This window comes from Tetrao urogallus (assembly GCF_951394365.1).
Source record: "Tetrao urogallus genome assembly, chromosome: 2".
NCBI lineage: Eukaryota > Metazoa > Chordata > Aves > Galliformes > Phasianidae > Tetrao > Tetrao urogallus.
In genome coordinates, this window is record NC_136814.1 from 34,404,501 (window position 1) to 34,427,470 (window position 22,970).

Here is a 22,970-nt window from a genome sequence, read left to right on the forward strand (position 1 = left end):
TCTACAGACAATACCTGCTCAGATGTGACAGAATTTGTGACATCACCAGTACAGACTTTCACAAGGATTTTGAAGTCAGTGTTGTAAGTCAGTTTCCATTTTTTCCTAATTAGAAAATCGTACTGTTTACTTTCTGGAGGAGAAATATGTCCAGTAAAACCATGTCAAAATGGTTTTGTTATTTCAATATTAACACAAATATATTTTGGAAAATTATCATTCCTTATTGATTCCTGTTATATTGGTGTCACAAATGTTAAATATTTGGTGCCAGCTAAAAACTGAATGAATAATCAGCGTGAATTTCAGAAAAGTCAGTTTTACAAAGAGATTATCAGTGTTTTCTCTTGTATAAGATTCGACTTCTGCATTGAGTGAAGTAGAGTTTTTTTTTTCTCAGATCTTCTGATGAGTTTGACTTTCATGTCAAAGTTGTTTTGGAGGCTAAATCATTAGTTTAGGAAAAAAAAAAAAAAGTGCAGAGAAAGCACAAAGTGGATGTTAGTGAACATCAGTACCAAACCTCATCCTGAGTTTGCACCATTCAGTTAGTTAAATTTCTGTGCCTTACCCAGGTCAGTAATTTTTAAATTCCACATTATGACCGGAATTTTGGAATTCATATTTAGTAGCTCTGTTTTAAAAGTTTCTAAAGGGTGTTTGAAAATGAGGCAAAATTCTTGTGCTAGTAAAATTGCAGGTTTAAGAATTTCACATTCCTGCTCATTAGTCAAGCTTTCTTTTAATTCAGAGGAATGGGAAAACTTGAAGTGAAAGACTTTAAAATTATCTGATTTGCCTGAGCATTTATTCCAATTGTAATGTAGCCAAATCATGCAAGATAAAATACTGTAAAATATGTATAATAAAATTAAACTGTATTATGATTCATATGTGGGCGTTACAAGTAGTTTTATTCATTTTAAGGCAGTAAAATATTTTAGAAATATGTAGAATCCTGTGGTTGAAAACTGGGGTGGTTTTTTAGCTTCAGTTGCTTTAATTATAGTCTGCAAGTATAAGAAAATACATTGCTGACCAAGTTCTCATCTTCTTGATGCTGTTTCTGGTATGGAAAGTACTTCATGGCTAAATCAAAATATCGGTTTGTATTGAGATCTCTGTTTGCATTGCTGAGATTTTGTTGATATCATAAAATTGTCATTACTGCTTCACAAATACATGTCAAAGTACTTTATTTCAAGTGATTTTCGTATTGGAAATTTTAAATAAATTTTCAGTTATTTGCCAAAGTAGAGAGATTTCTGCATACTCCTTAATGTGAACGTATATGTTTATCTATAATTTTTGTGTGTACACGTGTAATAAAAAAATGTTGCCCATATACTTTGCTTTCGTAAAATCTGAAGTAGGAAAATTCCTGGTTTAATTCTGTGTCAGCAGTAACATCATTGCTTAGTGATGTAGTTGATCTTATAAATTTAAATCACTCAGTCCTGCTTTTGTAGCTTAACCAGAAAGCAAGAATTGCCACCACGTGTTAGGCCAGCAGTCCAATTCATCAGTCATTAATTTTGCATCAGTTCGTGCTGATGCCTCTTCTCCATTGCATCTTTTGTGTCCCCAGCCTATTATTCCCCTGTTTCTCCTTTGTGCAAATACTAGCTGTACAGTGAGCTGAAATTGTTTTGATCAGATCAAAATCCTTTTCTTCTTGGGATGTGCTTCTGGTGTAGACCCGCCTCAGCTGCACGGATTGGCACTGCTGACATGTTGGAATGAGATATGGGGTGCACAGCCCACTTCTTTCACAAGTGTTCCTCACCTTCCCAAATGCGCTGTGCAGGTTATAGGCTCTATTTAAGATGACCCAAGGTGGACAAGGAGTGGGACTTTCGTTCGCTGTCTGCACTGCCTGGCTAGTTACAGGTTGGTGTTAGGACTAAGGTGTGTTCAGTTAGAAGGAACAACATGCCCGTGTTGAATGTTTAGTGCAGCATCCTGAATGTGAGACTTCCTTTCAGAAAACAACAACAACAACCAACCAACCAAACAAAAAAGGTGGATCACGGCATTGAAGGAGAGACTTGATTTCTCTGAAGGAGCTCAGAGTTACTGGTGCTGAATTGGTGGGAGCATGGCTGGCAACTTTGTAGTGCGAACCATTAGGTACTTAGCAGTGTTACAGACTCCAGCTGTAACTGTGGGTGCTGAGTGTTTGAAAATCTGCTCCTGAACTCTTCTGAAAATTTGTTTTCATCTGACCAGTTGTTCTGCTGTTGGTCTTCAGTGACATTAAATCCTTTTGTTGTAGACCTTTCTTGAAATTGAAGCCTAATCCAGTCATTCTCTCCTCTGCTTCTTTGTAACTCCATTATTATTCTGTGTGTGTTTTGTCTCTGTATCCTTTCTATTCTCTTGTATTTTTTTAATATAGTCAGCAAAACTGTCACTTGCTTATAGTAGAAGGATAATATTTTCAGTGTTTCTAAAATTTTGTACCTTTACTAATGATAGCGTTTACTTTTCTTTCTTCTCAGTAGTACAAACTTTAGCAAAGGTTACGTGGATTGGTCTTTGGTGCTTAATTTAAGACTACACACAGTGTATGAGTACATATTTATTAATTTGAGCAATTCTTCAGTGCATTTCATCTGCTCATTCTCTGCTCACTCGAATAGCTTTGCCACTCAAATTCTTCACATTCTCAGAAATCTTGAACAGTATAACTGCCATGCAGTACATGCAGTGATGGCCTCAGATCACTCATTATTATATTAACTAAAAATGTTGGTAACAGGGAACTGTAGAGCATGGGTGATTTGAAATTGGACTATCAGATCCTGTTTTGCTGTCTTTTACCCAATTTCCCATTTCTACTTTGTTGCACCACATAGCTTTTTAAAAATTATTATTCACAGAACTACTGATTCCCTTAGACTTATTTAGAAATATTTTAAAAAGTTGGAATAAATTGTGTCAGTCTCTATTTTCTTGGCATTTTGAAAGAAATCCCATAGGTACAATGGGAATGATTTTTCTACTAAAAGGCAGTGATGCTTTGTTTATCGTGTGTCAGTTTACATTAGTTAAGAGTATGATTAAAACTTGTAAACAGTTTTCTTAGATTACCATCTAGACAATTGACTTGAAATCTTCACGTTTCTTCCTAGCCTTTTTTGGTTTTTCTTTGGGGGCTATTCCCCTGAGATCCCTGAGCCCCCAGCACTCTGGTCTGGTGCCTGTTTTTGGGCCAGAGGCGCTGAAGATATTTGTTACCCGAAAAAGTGCAAAGTAGATTTTCTGTTATCTTCTTCGATAAAGGCACTATTCTGGTTCTTTGAAAATACAGTTATCCTTATTTAAAGACTTCATTTTCCTGGTTAATTTTTCATCACATTTTTTCTTCTACTTGAGATTTTATTTTTCTTGCTTGGAAGTTCACTAGAATTTATTTTCTATAAAAACTATTTCTAAGATATATTAATTTTCCCACTTAAATACAGTGTTTCCTTTATTCATAGAAGATTTTCCCAGCTTTGCTCACCTGATTCCTTATCTGTAGTGATTTCCGTATAATTTGGTGTCATAAGCAAGGTGAAAGGCTGGAAATGCGTGGCAAAGAGCAAGCAGATACCTAGAGTTGAATGGTACATTTTCAAGATTTTCAAGATCCTTGTGAATGAAGTGTTTGAAGTGCTAACAAAAATACATGAAAATACAATCCGGAAGAACATGGGGGTGGAAGTGGGGGAGTGGACTTGAAGTCTTTGTCTCCTAGCTGTGCCACACTCCAGAGTTTGGCTTCGCTTGTGTAAGTTTATGGTGCAATTCCTTTTCCAAGTAGGATAGAACTTCAGTATTCTGAGGTTACCCTCGAGTGGTTTTTGAATTAATTCCTCTGTCCTGCATGGATAACAAGAAAAATCTATCCTGATCGTGCATTTTAGAGTCAAGAATATCGAGGAGTGCTGCTGTCAATAAATGACTTCCCTGAACTTTTTTGTGTATGGTATTCATCCAGTTTGAGAGAAATTAAAAAAAAAAATCCTTCAAGTGGACACTATTTAAATTTGGGGGCATGGGATTTTCTGCAATTAACTAGATTGCTGTGGTAGGCCAATATATTAAGCTCAGGCAGTTTTGTTGCTAATTACACACAACTTCTCTGGAGTATCGAATATTCAGATCCATTTTATGAATATGGTAGAGAGAATAACAACTGTAAAACAAAGCACTGTGCATGTAAGTGACTGTTAGCGTGTATTTCAGAAGGGATAAATGCTCACCATATGGTACAATTACTGTGTCCAAGTTTTCAAATTAGCTTCTCTCATCCTCCTTATTACTGTCTTTAAAAAGAGAGGAAAAAAACCCAACATGATTTATCTACTCTGCAGCAGAACTCTTGACGCAAAACAGCAGCCCAGTTCTGTCCAGTTTTTTTTTTCCTAGCATAATAGAGGCTGTCGGACTTTTTTATACTAATTACTGTGTGAGCCTCAGATGAACCCCCTTCAATTCACAGGGCTTTGTTAAGGGAGGAGCTGTCAATGTGTCTGCCCGTTTGCAGCTGTGCTGTGGCTTTAGCTTGCTTAACATTATGCTGCTTTTTAGACTTGACAGAAGGGATTTTTTTTTTTTTTTTTTTTTTTTTATTAAGGCAAAGCAGCCTTGTAGCGAAATGGTTTAAGCAGCTGCATTGTGGGGAAGCACAAAGAAGTTATTATTGTGTCTGTTTAGGGGGGTCGGATGGAGGGGGGAGATATTCGGCTGCTGTTGATGCCGATTGTTGACTTGCCATCTGCCAGATAGGGAGAAGAAAAAAATGACAGCTCCAGCAGGGTGTTCAAGAGGTTGTTTGGAGAGACGCATAAACATGTGCAGATGTCGAACTGAATAATGGCAAGAACTTGAGACGGTTTATGATGCTGCTGTTGTGTGTGCATATACAGAATGAATGTATGTGGAGATTTGGTTAGAAGGAGGGTACATATTAATTATCATTGTCCCCACCGCCTCCTTTACTTCTGTTAATTAGTTCAGGAGTTTAATATCTTCCTTCTCTCCATTGTTTGTTCCTAAAAAGAGCCTTTTCTTTCAGCAGAGAAAACTTTTGATTTCTCCATGTGGTGGATTAAAAAAAAAGAAAAAAAGTCTTGATAAATTTGGTACTTGCGGAAGTAGAATAACTAACGCAGTTATTTCAGTCTTAGACATGTGCAGGACAGGTGCTACACAAGTTCTTACATAGCTTTGTCTACCTCAGGACTGATGCATTGCATGCCCCTGCTATTGCATCCTGAGCTTTTCTTATGCAGAAAGTGCCAATTGGTGATTGTCTGCTATTGTATAATAGGCAAGTAAATGCTGAGAGTTAGAATGAGATTAGCAACTAATTTTCTCTTTCACTTGATCTTATTTTCAGTTCTTTCTCCAAAGGCAAGTAGCCGGTCAGGCATAACTTGTGTATTTTCCTGTTTGATGGTTCCACATAAAATAAAACAAAATTTGGGTCACTGTTTTCTTCTTCTAAAATCCTTTCTTATTTCTTGTTTGGTGATTTCTACTCGATATGTGTTTCCAGGTTAATGTGAAAAAATGTGAAAATTGATACAAACGTAGATGGAAATTAAACTTGCCCAGAAAGGCCAAAGGAAAGCATTATTTGATCCCGGTGATCTCTTATTTTAAGGATATAAAAGGAATTTTTTTTTTTTTTTCCCCATAAATGCTATGTGCAAATTCAGCACTCTGATATCTGCATTGAACTGAGAAGTGGGAAATGAAATTGTGGTTGAGGAGCGCTGTGGCTGCATATTGTAAACTTGTCTTCCTTAATCATGATATCATCAATCACCAGTATGTATCATGAATTGTTGGTTAGTCACAGCATGACTTAAATATTATTTGAGTGAAACTAACCACTGTTTACTCTGAATATGTGAAAAAAGCAAACTTCTTGCTGTCCTTCGTCTTAGGTCTAATATGCATCAGGTTTGTAGGTCACTGATGACAATAACTACATGTGGAACAGTTGTTGTCAACTTTTGTCATCATCTTGGCTGAGCAGAAAAAGTCAATTCTGGATTATGTCTTCAACTGAAAATTCAGGTGTGACTGCCTCCTACTCAAGTAGGATTTCTGCATCTGAGTCTAGGCACAGGTCAGTGGCACTGCAGTTGGTGAACTGCTTTTTGCCTTCTAGTTGAGTTGTCGGTTCTTCTACAGAACTGTTGCATTTGCCTTTATGTGTCATGGCTGATGTGAAGCCTGAAGTACTGTGGGCAATGTTGTTTATCATAACGTCATGCATCCAAAGAGTTTCCAAGTAGATACTGAAGTGTACAGCGGTAACAAAACTGTTCTTTCAGCTCAAGCAGTTTGAGGAGTATTTCTGTGTGTCTTAAATTGATTGTTTGCAAATGATGTGGACTAAATGGTAAAGTGAAAAGGTTCATTTTAGTGGTGTGATTGAGGGGAAAAAAAATGTCAGGTGAATGTTTATGCTACTTTTTGGGCATCTGACAAGGGCTTGAGCTAGGCGCATATCTAGTGAAAAGCATAATGTTTAGAGGAGATATTCTGAAATTGTTGAGATATGCCAGTTGTTAAAGTGAGACATTTTGCTTTGCAAAAACATGTTAGCAAGTATACCTGTTTTAAGAGTGGAAAGACAAAATTTCTGACAGCACATTAATCTGTTGAAGAAGCTCAGCTCGATGATAATGCCACTGTCAAACTTTATCATGTTCTTTTTTGCAAAGAGTGGAAAGTTTAAGATTTCTTGTGTAAGCTAGAGTTGCCAATTTAATGCAAAAAATTGTAAGTAAAGAATACTGAGATGATGTTTAATTCCACCTAGCTATGTGTAAAAATCATGTACATTTTATCTTTTAATATATATATTTTCACCTATACACGTATTAAATCAAAGCTGCTGTAGCTGAGCGTATTTTTGGTGTAATTTGTAGATGAATATTTGTATACCTGTCTTACTCTTGAAGTATTTACAAAATCTAAGAAAAGTTATTTTTGTCTACTAATAACTGAGGGGAAAAAAAGGAAAGTTGCATATTTTCAGTTATGTACCACTTGATGGTGATAGTCCTACCTAAGAAATCATAAATATTTGCTAGTATTGAGAACTTGCAATTTTATACCAATTAAAAAATCCAGTGAGACAATACTTAATTTTTTTTTCCTTTTTTTTTTTTTTTTTTCTGTTACTATAAATGCATCTTAGTTCTATTAAAAACTGGAAAACTGCTCTAAGAAGCAACTAATGTAGCATTTTGGGCTTGGGTATTATAAAGCTGTAAGCAAGAGAGAAATGTATGAAATGTACACGGTGTCCCTAAATGTTTCTAGGATGTTGACCTTGGTTTTCCATTCCTGAACAGCAGACATTTAGAAAATATTGATCTCCTTTGTTGTTTACGGATGTTGATGTAATCCAGTACTGTGCTATTCCAGACAGCATGTGCTAATATCCACTTCTTTTTAATTTATTTGTTGTTCTAATTCTTATCCTTTAAGAATGGAGGGGAAGTGAGAGTGATGTTGAAACTGGCAGATTTTTCTTCCTGTTGGCTCAAAGTGGACATTGTAAAGGTCAATTCTCAATTTGTCAGGATGTCAGATAACTTCATATTTCTGGTACAATTTTTTAAAAGGACAAAATCTTCTGCATACTAAAATTGAGTATGCATTGTCAACATTTATTTTCCAGGAGATGCCAGAACACATCAATAATTTTAGATGCCCATTTTGAAAACTGCATTGTCATTTGCATAGTGGCATGTCTGTCTATTACTGAGTATTTTCCTCTAAATTTTTATATATTTTAAGTAAAAAATTATTGATGCAATGGGAAAGCTTTGAATGTACAACAGAAGCTGAAGCAGAGTTGCATTTATACAGGATAGAACACTGACTCACTCCAGTAATTCTAATGAGAAGATGAGGGTGAGTGGTAATGTAAGCCCTAACAAACCCCTCACTCAAACACTTGTAGGTTGCATTCAAAGCCTGAGAGGAACCATACCCTGCAATAGAAGAAGAGAGGCTTGTCCCATTGAGAGCGTGGTTCTTCCTGCAGCTGTAGATGCAGAGAAGCATGCTGAGACCATGGACAGTTGCTTGATGGCTTCACCCTTGTGAGATTCCACCTCTGCTTGGAACTTGTCTGCTTTACCTGTGGCAGCTTTTGGTTTTGAGCACAACCTGCTGCTGCTTAAGAAAAAATAGACCTCTTGTTTGTTGCTGTTCAGTGCTCCTTGGCCGCCATGAGGGAGAGGGTTGTCCCAGCTTTCTTCTTCTCTTGCTCAGCTGAGTAATTTTTGGGGTGTGATCCTGAGCCTGCTTGCTCTGCAAAATCTGCAAAATCTGAACATCCATGTAGTTTTCACTGCTCTCTGACCACGTGGCTGTGAAAAGCAGAACATGCAATCTTCTTAACTACATTGGGCTGCTGCGATGTCATGAGAAAGTTCAGGCGTCCTCAAGTGTCCCCTATCTTAGCAAGGCATTCTGCTTATACAACTACCTTGTGTTTGGAAACTGTTCCCCAGTTTGCGGGAGGTGTCATGGAAGCTTAGCTGTGGTATAGGCTGATGCCCACACACAGCTTGAAATGTTTCCCATTCCATCCTTGTGACTGAAAAAATTCATTTGTCTAACTTAAGTACAGATGTGCTTAAAATGTCATTTAACGTTACTGGGAGCTGCGGGAAAACAGTATAAATAAGTAATCACTGTCTCACAGTGTAAGAGACAGAATCAAAGACTTAGTTCCAAATTCCTCTTTTCTTTGCAGTGCTGGAAAATTTTTAGGAGGGAGTGCATAATAAAAATAGTTTTTCAAATGCTAATACGTGTTGGGTTAAACTGTGTGATTTAATGTTTTTGATGTGCAGTAAGATTTTGTTAAAGCTTTTGCACAATGGTATAGTTACATATTGTGCCATATTGGAGAGCTGATACTGAATCATGAGGACAGGTATATTTTTTGAAGAAGCATTTCTTTTTTACAGTAGCTTTGAACTGTATTGCATATTTATTGTCATGAAATCACAGGTAAGTAAATATTAAACAGGAGTGTTTTTCATGTGCTGGTGTCTACTGACTTAGTCACACAGCCTGCTGCTGCTTTTAATCGTGCGTTAGGTAACACTGCCCTCAGAGGGCCAAGGTAAGTAAATTCAATCTCAAAACCACTGGCACTGCTTCTGGTATTTCACTTGACCCAGCATTTATTAAGGTTGTTCCTTTTAAAGAAAACCTGCGTATGTGTATGATTAATTATATTTTTTATAATTTTGTTTAATGTTCTTAAACATTCAGTTTGTTCGTAACTATTAATTAAATGCTAGTACAGGGGAACTACACTCTGATTTAACACAGAGGTGCCTCTAAACAAACAACAAGAAAAAAGCCAACACAGTGAGGAGAACGGTATTTGTGTATTATCTTTGTTAAAGCTGCTGTAGTAAATTGATGACACAGACAAGAGGCAGGTTTTTTTTTGTGTTCTCTACTTGGAGGGTTTTTTTTCCCCCCCTTCCCTTAAATCTCACTTATGTCTGTGTGGCAGCTGTTGCTTCTTTTAAGCAAGCAAGTTTTTGAACTCAGGTTTCTGTTGCTTATCAGCACTGTATGTTAAAGACATTTCCTTCACACCTCTAAAACCATTTACATATTAAAAAATGTAGACGTTTTGCAAAAGTGCTCTTTTAAAGCTTGCTTATTTTTATTAATAATAAGATTAATTCATCACTTAAAAAGTTTTTAAGAATTTCTAAGCTTCCGTGTACTCAGGGTTACAAATGGATGAGACTGAAAATAGCAACCATTGAATCTGAGGTGAAGTGTGTGTTTGAAGAGATGCTTTGAGTCCTGAGGTGAAATGAAGCAATTACGAACTCGTAGTGATGTGCTTATCCAGCATGGGTGTGGTGAACACTCGTGATTTCCTAGATAACTCTCCTTTGTGGGATCTTCAGTACGATTAGAACTACAGACATTGCATTTCTAGAATAAACGTGTTTTCTGAAACATGAAGGCTGGATTCTTGTGACTGTCAAAGGCAAACAATTTATTAAGGTTGCAGTTGGCAAGTATAGAGCTGGCCAAAAGGGTCGTGTTCTAAACACACCTTCATTAAGTGTTATTTGTTACTGTTGTTATCCAGTGTATTATTAAATACAACATGAATTAAAGAGTTGCATTTTATGAGTGTGGATTTTGCATGAAGATCAGATTGTATTTTCATGTGTGTCAAGAGTGCTGTGCCATCATATTTCCTATTTGGAGCGTGTTCTACCATAGTTACTAAAAAAAGCATGCCCTCACAACCCAAAACAGGTTCTCAGTTTGTATTTTGTTTATTATGTGCATGCATTTATTGTCTGTGTATCTGAGACGCATACTCTACTGCTACTTTTCTCAACCAGCTTTAAAAACTGACTGGAAATAAAGATGTGTATGAATTACTCTGCTTTCTTTGCTGCAGTGGTTGAAATTAGAGGCCTCTTCTTACAGTCTAATAAACATATTCTAAGAAAACATGGTTTTCAACTTACAAGGGTGTAAATTTAAGCAAAATACTAATTTAGTTTACATTAACTCAGCAGGAGGTCGGGTACAAACTGATTAATTCTCTATGGTGGATCCAGTGCTTTTTCAAGTGCTACAGCTATGTGTCATTAAGTTGTCAGGATGTCTTGGGTTTTGGTTAGCCTATGTGGACTTCTCCTTTCTCATAGAATTTCTTTTCACTTGAGTTACTGAATTGCCAAATGTAGACTGGAGTTTCTTCTCCCTTCTCTCTTCTCCTTTCTCTCTTCCCCCCTTCCCCATTCCCCTTTTTTTTCTTTTTTTCATTTCTTTTCTTTTTCCTTTTTCCCTTTTTCCCCTTCTTCCTTCTTCCTTCTTGCTTCTTGCTTCTTCCTTCTTGCTTCTTGCTTCTTCCTTCTTCCTTCTTTCTTTTCACATTCCCATTTTCTCTTTCTCTTTCTCTTGCTCTTGCTCTTTCTCTTTCTTTCCCTTTTCTTCCCCTTCTCCTTCACTTTCCCTTAAGTATTTGGGAAGCAAATACCACAAATATACTTAGAGTAATTGAATACTGCTTATACTATAAAATATTTTAGTTTGGTTTGTTTTATATAGGGCTGGTAAGTTAGAAGTCACACTAACTTGTTTTTTCTTTCTCAGTACTCAGCTGTGTTTTACTGTTCTTTTTGTGTGTAGAGGATATATCTTTTAAAGCAATTCAGTAAACATGTCTATTAAGAAGTATCGAATAAAATGTTTTTCTGTCCTTAAGCAGATTGTATAGAAGGAATTCAGTTATAAGAGGGCACCTAGACTTTATCCTGAGTGTCATTAAACCACTTAAGCAGTTAAGTGAACTGCTCACTGATATTACTGTTTATTTTATTCTTCAAAAGTGTTCACCCATTTGTTAATTAAGTTATAAAATAAATGAAGAGCAGATGATAAGTATTCCTATATATCTGTTGCAGAATGATTTGATTGTTGGTCATTTCGAGGAAAAAATGGCATTTTTAAAATGTTCAGCTGTGTGTGTATGTATGTGTGTATTTTTGGTGTCTGTACAGAAGTCTTGAAAAGGTGGTGTTACTTTGATTCATTTTGGGGAAACATTTAGGGGAAATACTCTTCAAAGAAAAATGTATGTGAATGAAATACATTGGGTACTTCTGAATCAACTATTGCATTTACATGGGTTGCTTAAAAAGCACCGCCCATCGCCTCGCTGTGCTCACATCCACTGTTTGGTCTCCACCAATGTTCAACAAGCGTCAGTGAATGTCAATGGATGCAATTTTTTTCGCATGGAGGAATTCAGTTTCACACCTTTACTTTGTATGCATTGCTGTGTCAGATGCCATTTCATCAGACTGACTCTCTGCTGCCATCTGTCACATGGCAATTAAATGGAATTAAATGGTAATGGAAGATTGGAGCATTGGTGGGAAGATTCAGCCTCTATTGCCATACCACCAACATCTGCCTCTCACGTTGTGAACCAACAGAATAAAATAGGAGGTGTTACTTTTGGATCTGCCATTGTAAGCTGTGCATCCTGTGTCTTGCTATAGTTTGCAGGGCAGAGACAGAAATACAGCAGTGCTCATGGACAGTCTGGCATTACGTGCCATTCAGTATTGATATCTTCACTCTTCAGAGAAGTACTTGGAAGTACTTGTCATACTCCTCTAATGGTTTTTCTCTAAGCAAGATGTTGACTGCAAAACTGATTAGATGACCAAAAATCTATTCAGTTTTCTGATTCAGAGACTTTGAGTACCTAGTAGAAGTTAAGTGCAACATGAAATGTTGCCTTGAGAAGGGAATAAGTGTCTCTACGGGCAGCTGCTGAAATGATCTCTTTTTTTTTAATAATAAGTTTGATTCCAGACAGTGTCTGTGTTAATAGTAGGAGTTAGTAGTAGTTTCTGTTTATTTCCTGAGGTGACTAATTAGCGTTCTTACCCTATCATCCCTAACTCTTGGAGAGTCTGCTTACCTCTTTGCAGCTTGTTCCTTATGGAAAGGAAGGAAACTTTGAATGGCTGACCTGGCTTGGCTGTACTTTTGTTCTGTCCTTATTGGATGCTGCCCTTGAGCAAGTTTTCTGTTGTTTTAGCTGCCTCCTTCCCGGTGAATGCACCTTCCAGGGAAGCCTAAAGTCTTTATAGATTTTAAACCAACAGGCACTGTCTATCATAGCAGTCTCCTGGAAACAAGTAGTATATGAGAACCTTATGTAAGATTCATTATGAATTTTTCAACGTTAAGAAAGGCACTAGAATGCTAATATTTTTTAAACTCATATTGGGTGATATGATGTGTATGGCTTCAACTCTTTGATCCGGGCATATTTCTGCAATTTTTTTTTATAGGAGATATTTGAAACATTCTTAAGAATCATTCCTTTAGTTAGGCCTATATTTATTATTTTCAATTATTCAGCAAACATAATTAAAGAAGCATCTGTATGTTTTCATGTAACGATACAGTTTTTCACTGTTACTGGTGTTTATGTTACATTTCTTTTCTCAAGGTTTTTTTTTTTTTTTTTTTTTTTTTTTTTTTTTTTTTTTTTTTTTTTTTTTGTTAATTTGAGGTCAGATTTTCCCAATGTGAAATCATTTCAGGCCAGCTGTGTCAGTGTAGATGTTTCCAACTGATCTAGCACAGAGACTTGAGGTAGAAAGTTCCGAGTCCAGACAATTGTATCTGGTGCTTAACCCCCCCCCCCCCTTTTTTTTTTGTGGTCAAATGAAGTAACATTCTGAGCTGTTTTCAATTTTTTTTCTACTTATATGAAAATGGAAAATCTCTCGATAACAACACAAGGCAGGTGCCCTGTTATCTGGAGCTAGAAGTTTTGCTGCCAGAAGTTTTGCTGAAGTTTTGAGGGCCAGAAAACATAGACTGGCTTCTAACAGAACAATCTCAGGGTCAGATGAATGTCATCTCTTCTAACTTCTGAATTGTCTAAAAGGTACAGTTAACAGATGAGTTACAAAACACTTCTCAAGGATTGGGTTTAGCCTAGGGCCAGTGCAGCCCCTGGTCTATAGTAAGTTTAGTAAGTTCTGAGCATTTTGCAAACTGAGAAATTGAAATAATTTTTCAGTTTCAGCCTTACTGAACTTGAAATTCTGTTTTTTAAGGTTAATAAAAGTAGGTCATGATTCTTATTTCACAGTGACAGTTTGATATAATCTTAAGAGATTCAGAGCAGTATTTTAGCATGAAGTTTACAAGTGTGTAATAAGTGTAATAAGTGTAATTACTTTTGAGGAAATTTGGAAATTTTGTATTGGTACATACACTTTTAAAAATATTATCTTGTGCAATGATTAAACAGTATCTCATTTAAAATCTTAGTTGGGAGTTGTATGTACATTATTTGTTCTGCAAAGTTGATAGAAGTCAAAGATGGGGAAAGATGGGCTAGTCTAAATGCACCTGTACTTACCTGAGTAGTACACATGAGTACAATTACTGATGAGGTTTTGATATGATGAAATATTGCAATTTAGAGATTTTTCACTCTTAAATAAAATTGTTTAAGCTACCAACTCTCTTCTGTCTTGTTCTTAATGTTTCTGTTCCTGAATACCTCGCAGCTTGCAGAACCTTCCTTTCCAACTTGAGTAGGGTGAAAGTGGAGGTGGTGTGTTTATTGGTTGACTTATCTTGTAAAAGGTAACTGGATTGGATACCTTCAGTCTTCTTGCTGATAGTTTATATTTAAATGAACTTAATGATTTTTGCTTTGGTTTAGCAGGGTGATTGTTCTACATTGTAGTAACTGACATTTACTTTCGTTACTGTAAGTGGAGCTGTAGTGCTTACTTTCACCTACACCAAATTTCAGACTGTTTACATATACAAAAATGGGGGACTGGGAAGAGAATGGTGTAATGAAATTTCGGCGTACAGAATATAGTACAGTGCATGTAGCTCCTTATTACAGAGGCATCCTTCTACAGTCCAGGTTTTCAATTGCAATTATATTTTCTCTTCTTTTGCAGGAAGTTAGTTTCCTTTGTAAGTTGAAAACATCTGGAAAGATTTTGGTATAATTTTTGGTATAATAGATATTGATGATATGTTTTTTAATATCTAGTTGTTTTTTTTTTTTCCTCCACAGTACTAATGAACACATTTTTTTTCTCATTTAGGAGAATATATAAAAAACTGGCGGCCAAGATATTTCCTGCTAAAGACAGATGGTTCTTTCATAGGCTATAAGGAGAAGCCCCAGGATGTGGATCTGCCATATCCACTCAACAACTTTTCAGTGGCAAGTATGTATTTCCAGTATTTATTATTCTCTTAGCATACTGACAAAATATCTGCTACATTTTGCTGAATGCGTACTTTGGAATTTATTGATAACAGTGCAGGTTTGATGCCTTCTGTCAGGCTGGTACCCCCCAGTCTCGTGTCCGGCTCTACAAGATTTTCTTACAAATGGCATTAAAGATTTTATCATAAGTGGGTTATTTTTAAAATCTAAGTCCTCAATTTTTGTTTTTATTTTATTTCTATCTAAATTAGTAACAATAACATTTCATAAATGATTGTTGTAAGATGAAAATCCTTAGAAAGCTTACTTGTATTCATACCACTGCCCTCTTTATTTTTTGGTAGTATCTCTGAATTCACTTGAAAACTCAAATTAATTAGAAAATTATCTAGACTGTCAAATGGCACAAAATTGTGCTAAATTATTTTTCTCTTGGATAATCAGGTAATCAGCTCTCCAGCCTGGTTAGTCAGTAATTTTGAGCAATCAGATAATTTGCATATATTAGCAAAGCTATAAAGTATGAATCTGTTGGATAAAATAAAGACATTGTGCTTTTTTCTTTTTCAAAAACGTTTTTAGAAGACAAGTTAGTAGGTTTTTTTTGGGTTGTGAGATTGATAGAATATTTTTGAACAGAAATGAAAGTATTTGTAGAGCTAAGCGAAGGAGAAAAAATCTCTGAGTGTAAGATTTGTGTATATTATGGCTATAAACTTCTGAAGGAATGAATATTAGAATATGTAACCAACTTCTTTCAAAACGTGTTCAGTGTACTGCAATACAATAAATGGCAGTGTTTAGTTTTAAAGGAGAATGTTGGAGCCACAAGAGCAGGTGTATGTAGGGAAAGAATTTCCTTTATTTGCATTACTGAAGGAATTAATCTTGGGCTCCGATCCTACAATTGGAGGAGAATAACCTTGCACATTCTGATGATGGTAGAAATCTTACAAATGATATTGAGTTTACAAGCCTTTGAATATTTGAAACTCATTTTACCTTGTTGCTATGCAGTGCTAAAAGCAGTGATGCCTTTAAGTTGTTCATGAGAGTTGGTAGACCTAGCACTGACCAACTCATAGGATGTTATTCTTTAGCCATTCCTCTGACTGTATAATCCATTCATTTATAGCAGCTAGTAGTTTCCTAGATACTTCTTGACCTATGACCAAGGGAAAGAAAATCTGTAGAATTACAGCAGTTTTTTTTTTGCCCTGCTTTACTGTGCTCTGCATTGCATATCTAGTCTTCCTTTTCCACTGCAGTGAGAAGGATGATCCAAACAGTAGTTCTGGCAAGTGAAGAAATAATTAACAATTAGATCCAATGTTTTGATGCTGGTGTTGAACTCTTTTTTTCTGATACCAAGAGGTCATCTTCTATAATGCTAAATTAGAGTGCTGCCCCTGAACTTTGTTTTGATGGGAATTGGATAATTTTTTTTTGTTTCCAGAAACGACAGGAGTCCTTGCAAGTACTGTAGGTCAGATACTTAGACTGTGTAAGCTAAAGGAAGGAACTTGTAGTATTAATTAAAGAATTACAGTATTAGGAAAGGAGATGAGTTTTTCTGTTTTCTGGCAGGAGAAGCAGTGATTTAATAAGAAATAACTGCTGAGGAGAGCAAGAATAGCGAGAGCTTTTCCCTCGCAAAAAGAATCCCATAAAATTTTAGCAAAGTATCTATGTGGAGATTACAATGTAGAAAGTAAAACGTTCTGGAATAAGATTTTTTTTTTTAATAAGATTCCAGTTTTTAACTTTAATTAAATATGTTAGATTTTATCTTGAATAAGAAGTATAGAATTATATAACATGGAAGGGCTGAAAAGATAAGGCGAGAATAGTATTATACTCTGAATTGCAAAGGACTGCTTTTGGTCAGATATTTTATCTGTCTGACAATGAGATCATCAGTAGGGCAAACAAAAAAACAAAACAACACTCTGTATGACTGAATCGGATCTCATCTGCAGTACCTGGTAAATCTCAACAACGGGCTTTATGGTCTGCAATCCCTGAGTTCCTGAGCTGCTGCAGTAGGTTTGCAGCCACAAGCAGTGCAGCATATTTTTCCTGTAATAGTGAAGTACATTTTTCATAAATTACTAGCCAGGCAGATGGAGTGTGAGATCACTGTTAATACCATCTTGATTAGGTTGGCAGGGACTTAAAGATATGTCTTTATAGTCCTATCTTCACGTAATCTTTGTAGCTATCTGTAAAGTGAGAATGTGGTCTCAGTCTACTTTTTGCTCTCCAAATGATAGACATCTTTGGCTTTTACTTACAGCTTGTTATTTAAGCAGAGAAGGCCAAGGCCATGGTATTATTTTTGTACTGTTTGAGTTGAACACTGGAAAGTTTGTACCTTTCTACTTTGTATGATACTTGTTCTGTGGTTTAAAATTCTACGCCCACCCTGTTACACCAGTTATTTTGATCACACAGATATTTACCCAACAGAATGACCCCCTTCCACTCCTGCTACCAAGCTCAGAAGACTTTCCCAGACACAATATCGTTTTCCGAATAGTTGCTGCCTGATTTCTTCCAAGAAAGGTTTCTTCCAAGAAATACGGTCAAAACCCCACAGCTGAGCATTTTTCTCTCCCCGATCCTTTGTAGCCAGTGTATTCCCTTGTGAATCCTGTGAATGAGAGAAAGGCCTGAGAGGACAAAAATATTTTATAACCTGCTAACAGCGCTTCCAGTGCTGAATATTCCTTTATTAAGGCAGGGAAACCGTGTGGGACTGAAATGGCGGTGAGCGATCTCTTGCTGGACCATAAGTACGCTAGGTGGAGTTGACCGGGGGGTGTGGTGGAGATGGGCTGGATAAAGTAGGAAGATTTGGTACTGGCCCATTGGTGGGTGTTCTTTGAGGCCCCCAGGCAGAGCCCTCACCTCTCCAGAGCAGCCTTCTGGTGCATGTGAGCACCAGTAGTGAGTTCTCTTTGCTGTGACTGCTGAGCTGCCAGAGCTTGTGGCAGGGTGAACAAATCTGTCTGATGATACCAGGTCATGTGCTGGAATCACTTTGGTTTCTCTCCTACGGAGTTACTGTATTTTGTACCATATAGAGTCCAATTCAGAGACTAGTTCAAAGTCAGCCTTAGCTCTTTTTAGGTATAGAGAAGCAGTTGCAAGTAATCAAGTTACTGGAGCTTCAAGAGACACTGTTGATTGACTGAGTCATGATAATGGAGTGGGTGTGCATTCCTGCCCACCTCAAAATATGTTAATTTAAATTGTTTTTTGCTTAGACATCAATGCAGTCAGAACCAGTCTAAAAATATTTTTGATTCAATTGCTGTAACTTCTTGGTATAGGCAAAGGCCTATATTAGGCTTCTTTTGAAAAAAAAAAACCAACAGTACTCTGGATGTCCCCATGGCAGGATTTATACCCCTAGAGGTCCCAGAAAAGATCAGCATGATCTCACAACACTGTTTCTAAGTGGTCCAGTGCTGTTGAAGCAGAATCAATACTGCTTTGTGTATACCACCTTGGTCTGAGATGGGAAGAAGTGGTGGTTCTTTCCAATTCTGTTTAAGGAGCTTTTGTGGCTTTACTAATAAAAAAAAAAACCAACCAACAAACAAACAAACAAAAAACTAAAAACAAACAACAACAACAACAACAAACAACAGCAACAAAAAAAAAAAAACACAAAAGAGAAACCACTGAAAGCCAGCACTAAAAAAAGTTCTCACACGTGCAATGAGTATGCAAGTGATCACATAGCACATTTGGGTTGAGGTATCTGCATGAACTGGCCTTTTGCCTTCATTTTGATCTTCATGTGGAGAATAATTGGAAAGAGATACATCCCTTTAGTGGTAGCCTTTGAACTTCGGCCAAAAATGATGTCACTTGGAATTTTTGTGGTATCTTGAAATATTTTACTTTCCAAGTACTCTGTGATACAGGTGAAATAAATTCAAGTTATTGCTAGAAGATACTTTCTACAAAATGCTTTTTCTTAATTTTATTTTTCTTCACTACAGAAATTATCACCGATGAACCCTGGCTACTCTGAATGTAAAATTTGTGCTACTTTTTACTAATCTTAATCTTTAAATTGGCCAGAGACAAGGTTTATTATTTTGGGGATTTAAGAATATAAAAAACAGAAAAATTGAAGTGTTTTCAGGGAATAATGAATAGGAAGAAATGAATAGAAAATTCATATACATGTATATACCAACTTATCCATGAAGATACAGTGCCATTAGAAATGACTTTTTTCCAGGAACTCCACAGTTAACTTTTCAATGAGATTTGAATTTAAAATCCTAGGTGTTTTTGGTTGTCATAGCAGTGGATGACGTGAACACACAGATACACGTCCAACTAGTTTCTTATAATTACAGCACAGATTTAAATCCAAAGTAATAACTGTACAATTGAATAAATAATATTCATTCAACACTGCAAATAATTTTGGGGAGAAAAAAAGCACTGTGTATATAATTTGCTGAATACACAAATGTATCTGTGGAAATTTAAACTCAAATCCAATGTGTTACCAATGTTACTGTTGGATGTATGTATGTTTGTGTTTCTGGAAAACTGGACCAGTCAGTCCAGAATTGAGAGATTTACAAAGTACCTTATGAACTGTTTTTAGGTGGCATAGTTGGTATTCAGTCATTTGACTTGGAAGTTTGGATTCACTTGTTAGCTTGGGTCACGAATAAGGATGAGTTCCTCAGACTTATCCTTTAGTTTTACTGAGGTCACTCCTCAGTATGTATGCCTCCTGTTTATTTCCACGGAAACAACAGTTACAAAGAGCATGATAGTACAGCAACAGAATGGAACATTGATGGGATGGTTCAACCTCTATTGCTGTGCCACCAACATGCGCCTCTGATGTCACAGGCCAACATTATAAAATAGGAGGCATTACTTTTAGAGAAGCTGTGCTTTCTCAGACACCAGTTTACCATTCTGTAATCCCCAGCTATCTCTAAGTAGGGCCTGGTATAAGCATGGCAAGTTAAAAAGTATACTGTCAGGTCTTTTTATCCTGGTGTGATACATTGATTTGCATAAATGAAATTGAGATGTTAGTATGTAAGAGAGAGGGATATGTTATGTTACTGTCTTCTGTGAAGACAAGAAAAACCTCAGGCAAAGCCTGGCAATACCGTGTGGAGATCTCTCATTTTCATTCTCTCTCTTTGCTTGAAAGGGTGACTAGCAAACTAATTGTCATGATAGAAAGGCAAGGGCACTACTTCAGTATTTTTTGGAGTGCTGTAAATAAATGACTTCCCAGCATGGTGAAGCGCATCATGAATGGTCTTTTTCAGTTTCAAGGAAAGTAATCTTTTTTTTGGGTGTTTATTATTCAGTCATATATGTTGTTGTTGTTATAGCATCAAAGCACATACAAGTTCGAGTCATGAGCCAAGCACCACAGGAGTGGGATTTCTACCCATACGGAACAAAAAGTCAGTTCCTGCTCCAAAATACTAAAATTCCAAATATAAAACAAGGGATAGCAGATGGATGCAAACAGATGGGGGGAGTATGATAAAACAATGAAGCAGTACTAGCCTATACTATAGACAGTGGTCTCAGCGCATTAACAACTTATCTACTGTCCAGGTTAGATTTTTACTCTTTTTCTCCTTCTTGCTTCCTGTTTTCAAGACATCATGGTGAAGTAGATTTTCAAGGAGGATTTAAAGAAGAATTTGTTCACTAAAAAGAAAGAAATTATGAATGCTTTTCAGAAATGGAACACAGGGAGGATGAGTGATATGAATGATCATTTGGATACTGAATAAAGAGTGATAAAGAGGATGAGAGTAGGCTGTGGGGGTAGTCCATGTTGAAATCTTACTGCTTATGTGCTAAGGCTGTGTAGAAGATGGGGAGTGCAAAGAGAAGTGTGTTATAATCAAAGGGACAATGGGAAACAAATACCTCTGGAGCAGTTTGGAGGATGACTTTTCTAGGAGAAAATTGCGTTTTTGGGGACCAAAGAAAGGATATTAAATTATTCACATACATTGTTACGTCACCAGTCTTGTTTTAATGGGTAATATTGCACATAAATAAAATGTAGTGAGAAAAGAGGAGACTTGAGGAGAGAGAGCCTTTTGGAAAGCCTCAGAGAAATAGGATGGTGTGTATAGATGTGTGGGAGAATCAGCAGAAGACAAAGCTGAGAGGATGTGTGTGTATAAATATATATTTCTGTATATACATATACATGTAAAAGTCACAGCATTTCATATGTGAGCTAAAGCATGCCTATCTGTGTCAGTGGTAAGTAAATTATATATTAATTCTGCTACTTTCCTAACACAAGTCATTAGAGAAAACTGGATTCAGAATACATAGAGTAGCAGTAATGAAAAAAGGTCGTGTAAACGTATCTTAACATGAGAAAGAAAGCTAACTGGAGTAAGTACTGAAGAGGCAAAGGTTGGGATAGTGAAGTGTTTATCTTCTGAAGGAAAGACTTAGAGGAAAATAAGAAATTAAAGATTAAATTGTAATGTAAATAGATAGCTAGATATACTAGATGTAAATATCTGCATATAAATATCTCCCTAGATAAGTAAAAATGCATATGCATTCTAAAAAATGCCATCAGCAGTTCAATACTATTTATTTTATATCATATGATAATCATAGGAAGTTTTTCTTTGTGCTGAAACACAGTTTGCATTAGAAATAATTTCTCACATATGCAACCTTCTGTTCATTTTTTGGTGAAATTTTTTATGGCTTTTTATATGTTTAACATTCTTGTCTAACTCTACCAACAAATTCTGCTGAAGATGAAAGCTTCCTTATATGAAATAGTAATACAATATTAGTATTCCTTCTTTGTTTTTCTTTTTTTGATGCTGAATTAGTGCATTTAGGAAAAGAACACTGGTGATTATATGGTTAAAGTTATAGAATTCAAACTTTAAACTTTTTAATAAAATCTGAACAGATGATCTGTGCTTTTTTTTTTTTTTTTTTTTTTTTTTTTTTTTGGAACTGGCAGGTTTCAGGCCCTCTAATTGGCTTCCCAGCTTTGCAGAGTAATTACAGCTTCAAGCAAACTTTGTCATCTGTGGTTCAGAATGGTGTAAAGTAAACAGAACGTTTTGAAATACAGTTTGTAGTTAGAGCTGCTCAGGAGAGTTTAACTAGCATAACTATTTAATTTAGATAGTACATTTTATTTGGAAAAGATAGCCTAACATTTTAGAATTATCAGATTGTTTGTGGATATGGAGATAAAATTAACATCTGGTTAACCTCCTTTTTTAATTAAAAGAAAAAAATCAATAATTGAGAAACTTGCATTGCATTCTTTATTCTGGTTCTATTTCATTTTTCCATTTCTTATACAGATCCAAAAATGGCCAACCAACTACTACAAAGTTGTTGGAACTGAGTTGTTGATTTCTGTAACTGATTTTGTATTGTGCTGCTTTGAACAAATGTTCTGCCTCAAGGCTTTGTATCCCCTCTAATATTAAGGGGGAAATTTTTCATGACTGATGTTTAATCCCAAGCAAAACAGAAAGCTTTAGGATTAAAACGTGTAATTCCAAGTTGTAGATGGCTAGCATACAAGAACACAAAGTTGAGTCTGTCTGTTTACTGGCTTACTCATCTTTTTCGAATGATAATTTAGACTTCCAACTGTTTGGAGTTGAGATTCAGCCCTTTAATTACATATGTTTATGTATAGTAGCAAACTTGAAGACATTATGGTAGAGTGTTCCCTCCTTTTGGTAATGACCCAACTATCACTCAAGCTTTCTGAGCCAGCTTTCAGTAGCCAGTTTCACTCATTCTTGTATGCTTTTGTAGTTTCCAAACTATTCTGTCTAAAACTACTACATTTTTTTCCAGTAATTAGTAGAAAAATATTTTGGTAATTAGCAGTTAAGTGTGTATTAGAGTACTTATTCATCTTAATAGATTTATTTATTTTCTTACCCTTAGGTGAAAGACATGCACAAACAAATTTTTATTCATGTTGCAGTCGTGGTAGGAATGTTGTTTATCCCGTACATTTGTATACAGCAGCCTGTGAAACATGTGAGTGACTAAATATCAGCAGACTTCAGTTACTTTTATGTACTTCAGCAGGCTGAGTAGCACACACCACTTTCAGAAATACACTAGT

The 22,970-nt window shown here is 36.1% G+C and overlaps 1 protein-coding gene across 1 annotated transcript in view; it reads left to right on the forward strand.

Moving 5' to 3' along the window:
* Positions 1-22,970, forward strand: part of AKT3 (AKT serine/threonine kinase 3) — a gene marked incomplete at both ends in the record, with an annotated part of 130,122 nt that overhangs the window by 52,059 nt on the left and 55,093 nt on the right. The window contains one exon of the mRNA XM_079550795.1: positions 14,685-14,810. Coding sequence (XP_079406921.1) covers positions 14,685-14,810 — 126 coding nt within the window. The remainder of the gene's footprint in view (positions 1-14,684; positions 14,811-22,970) is intronic.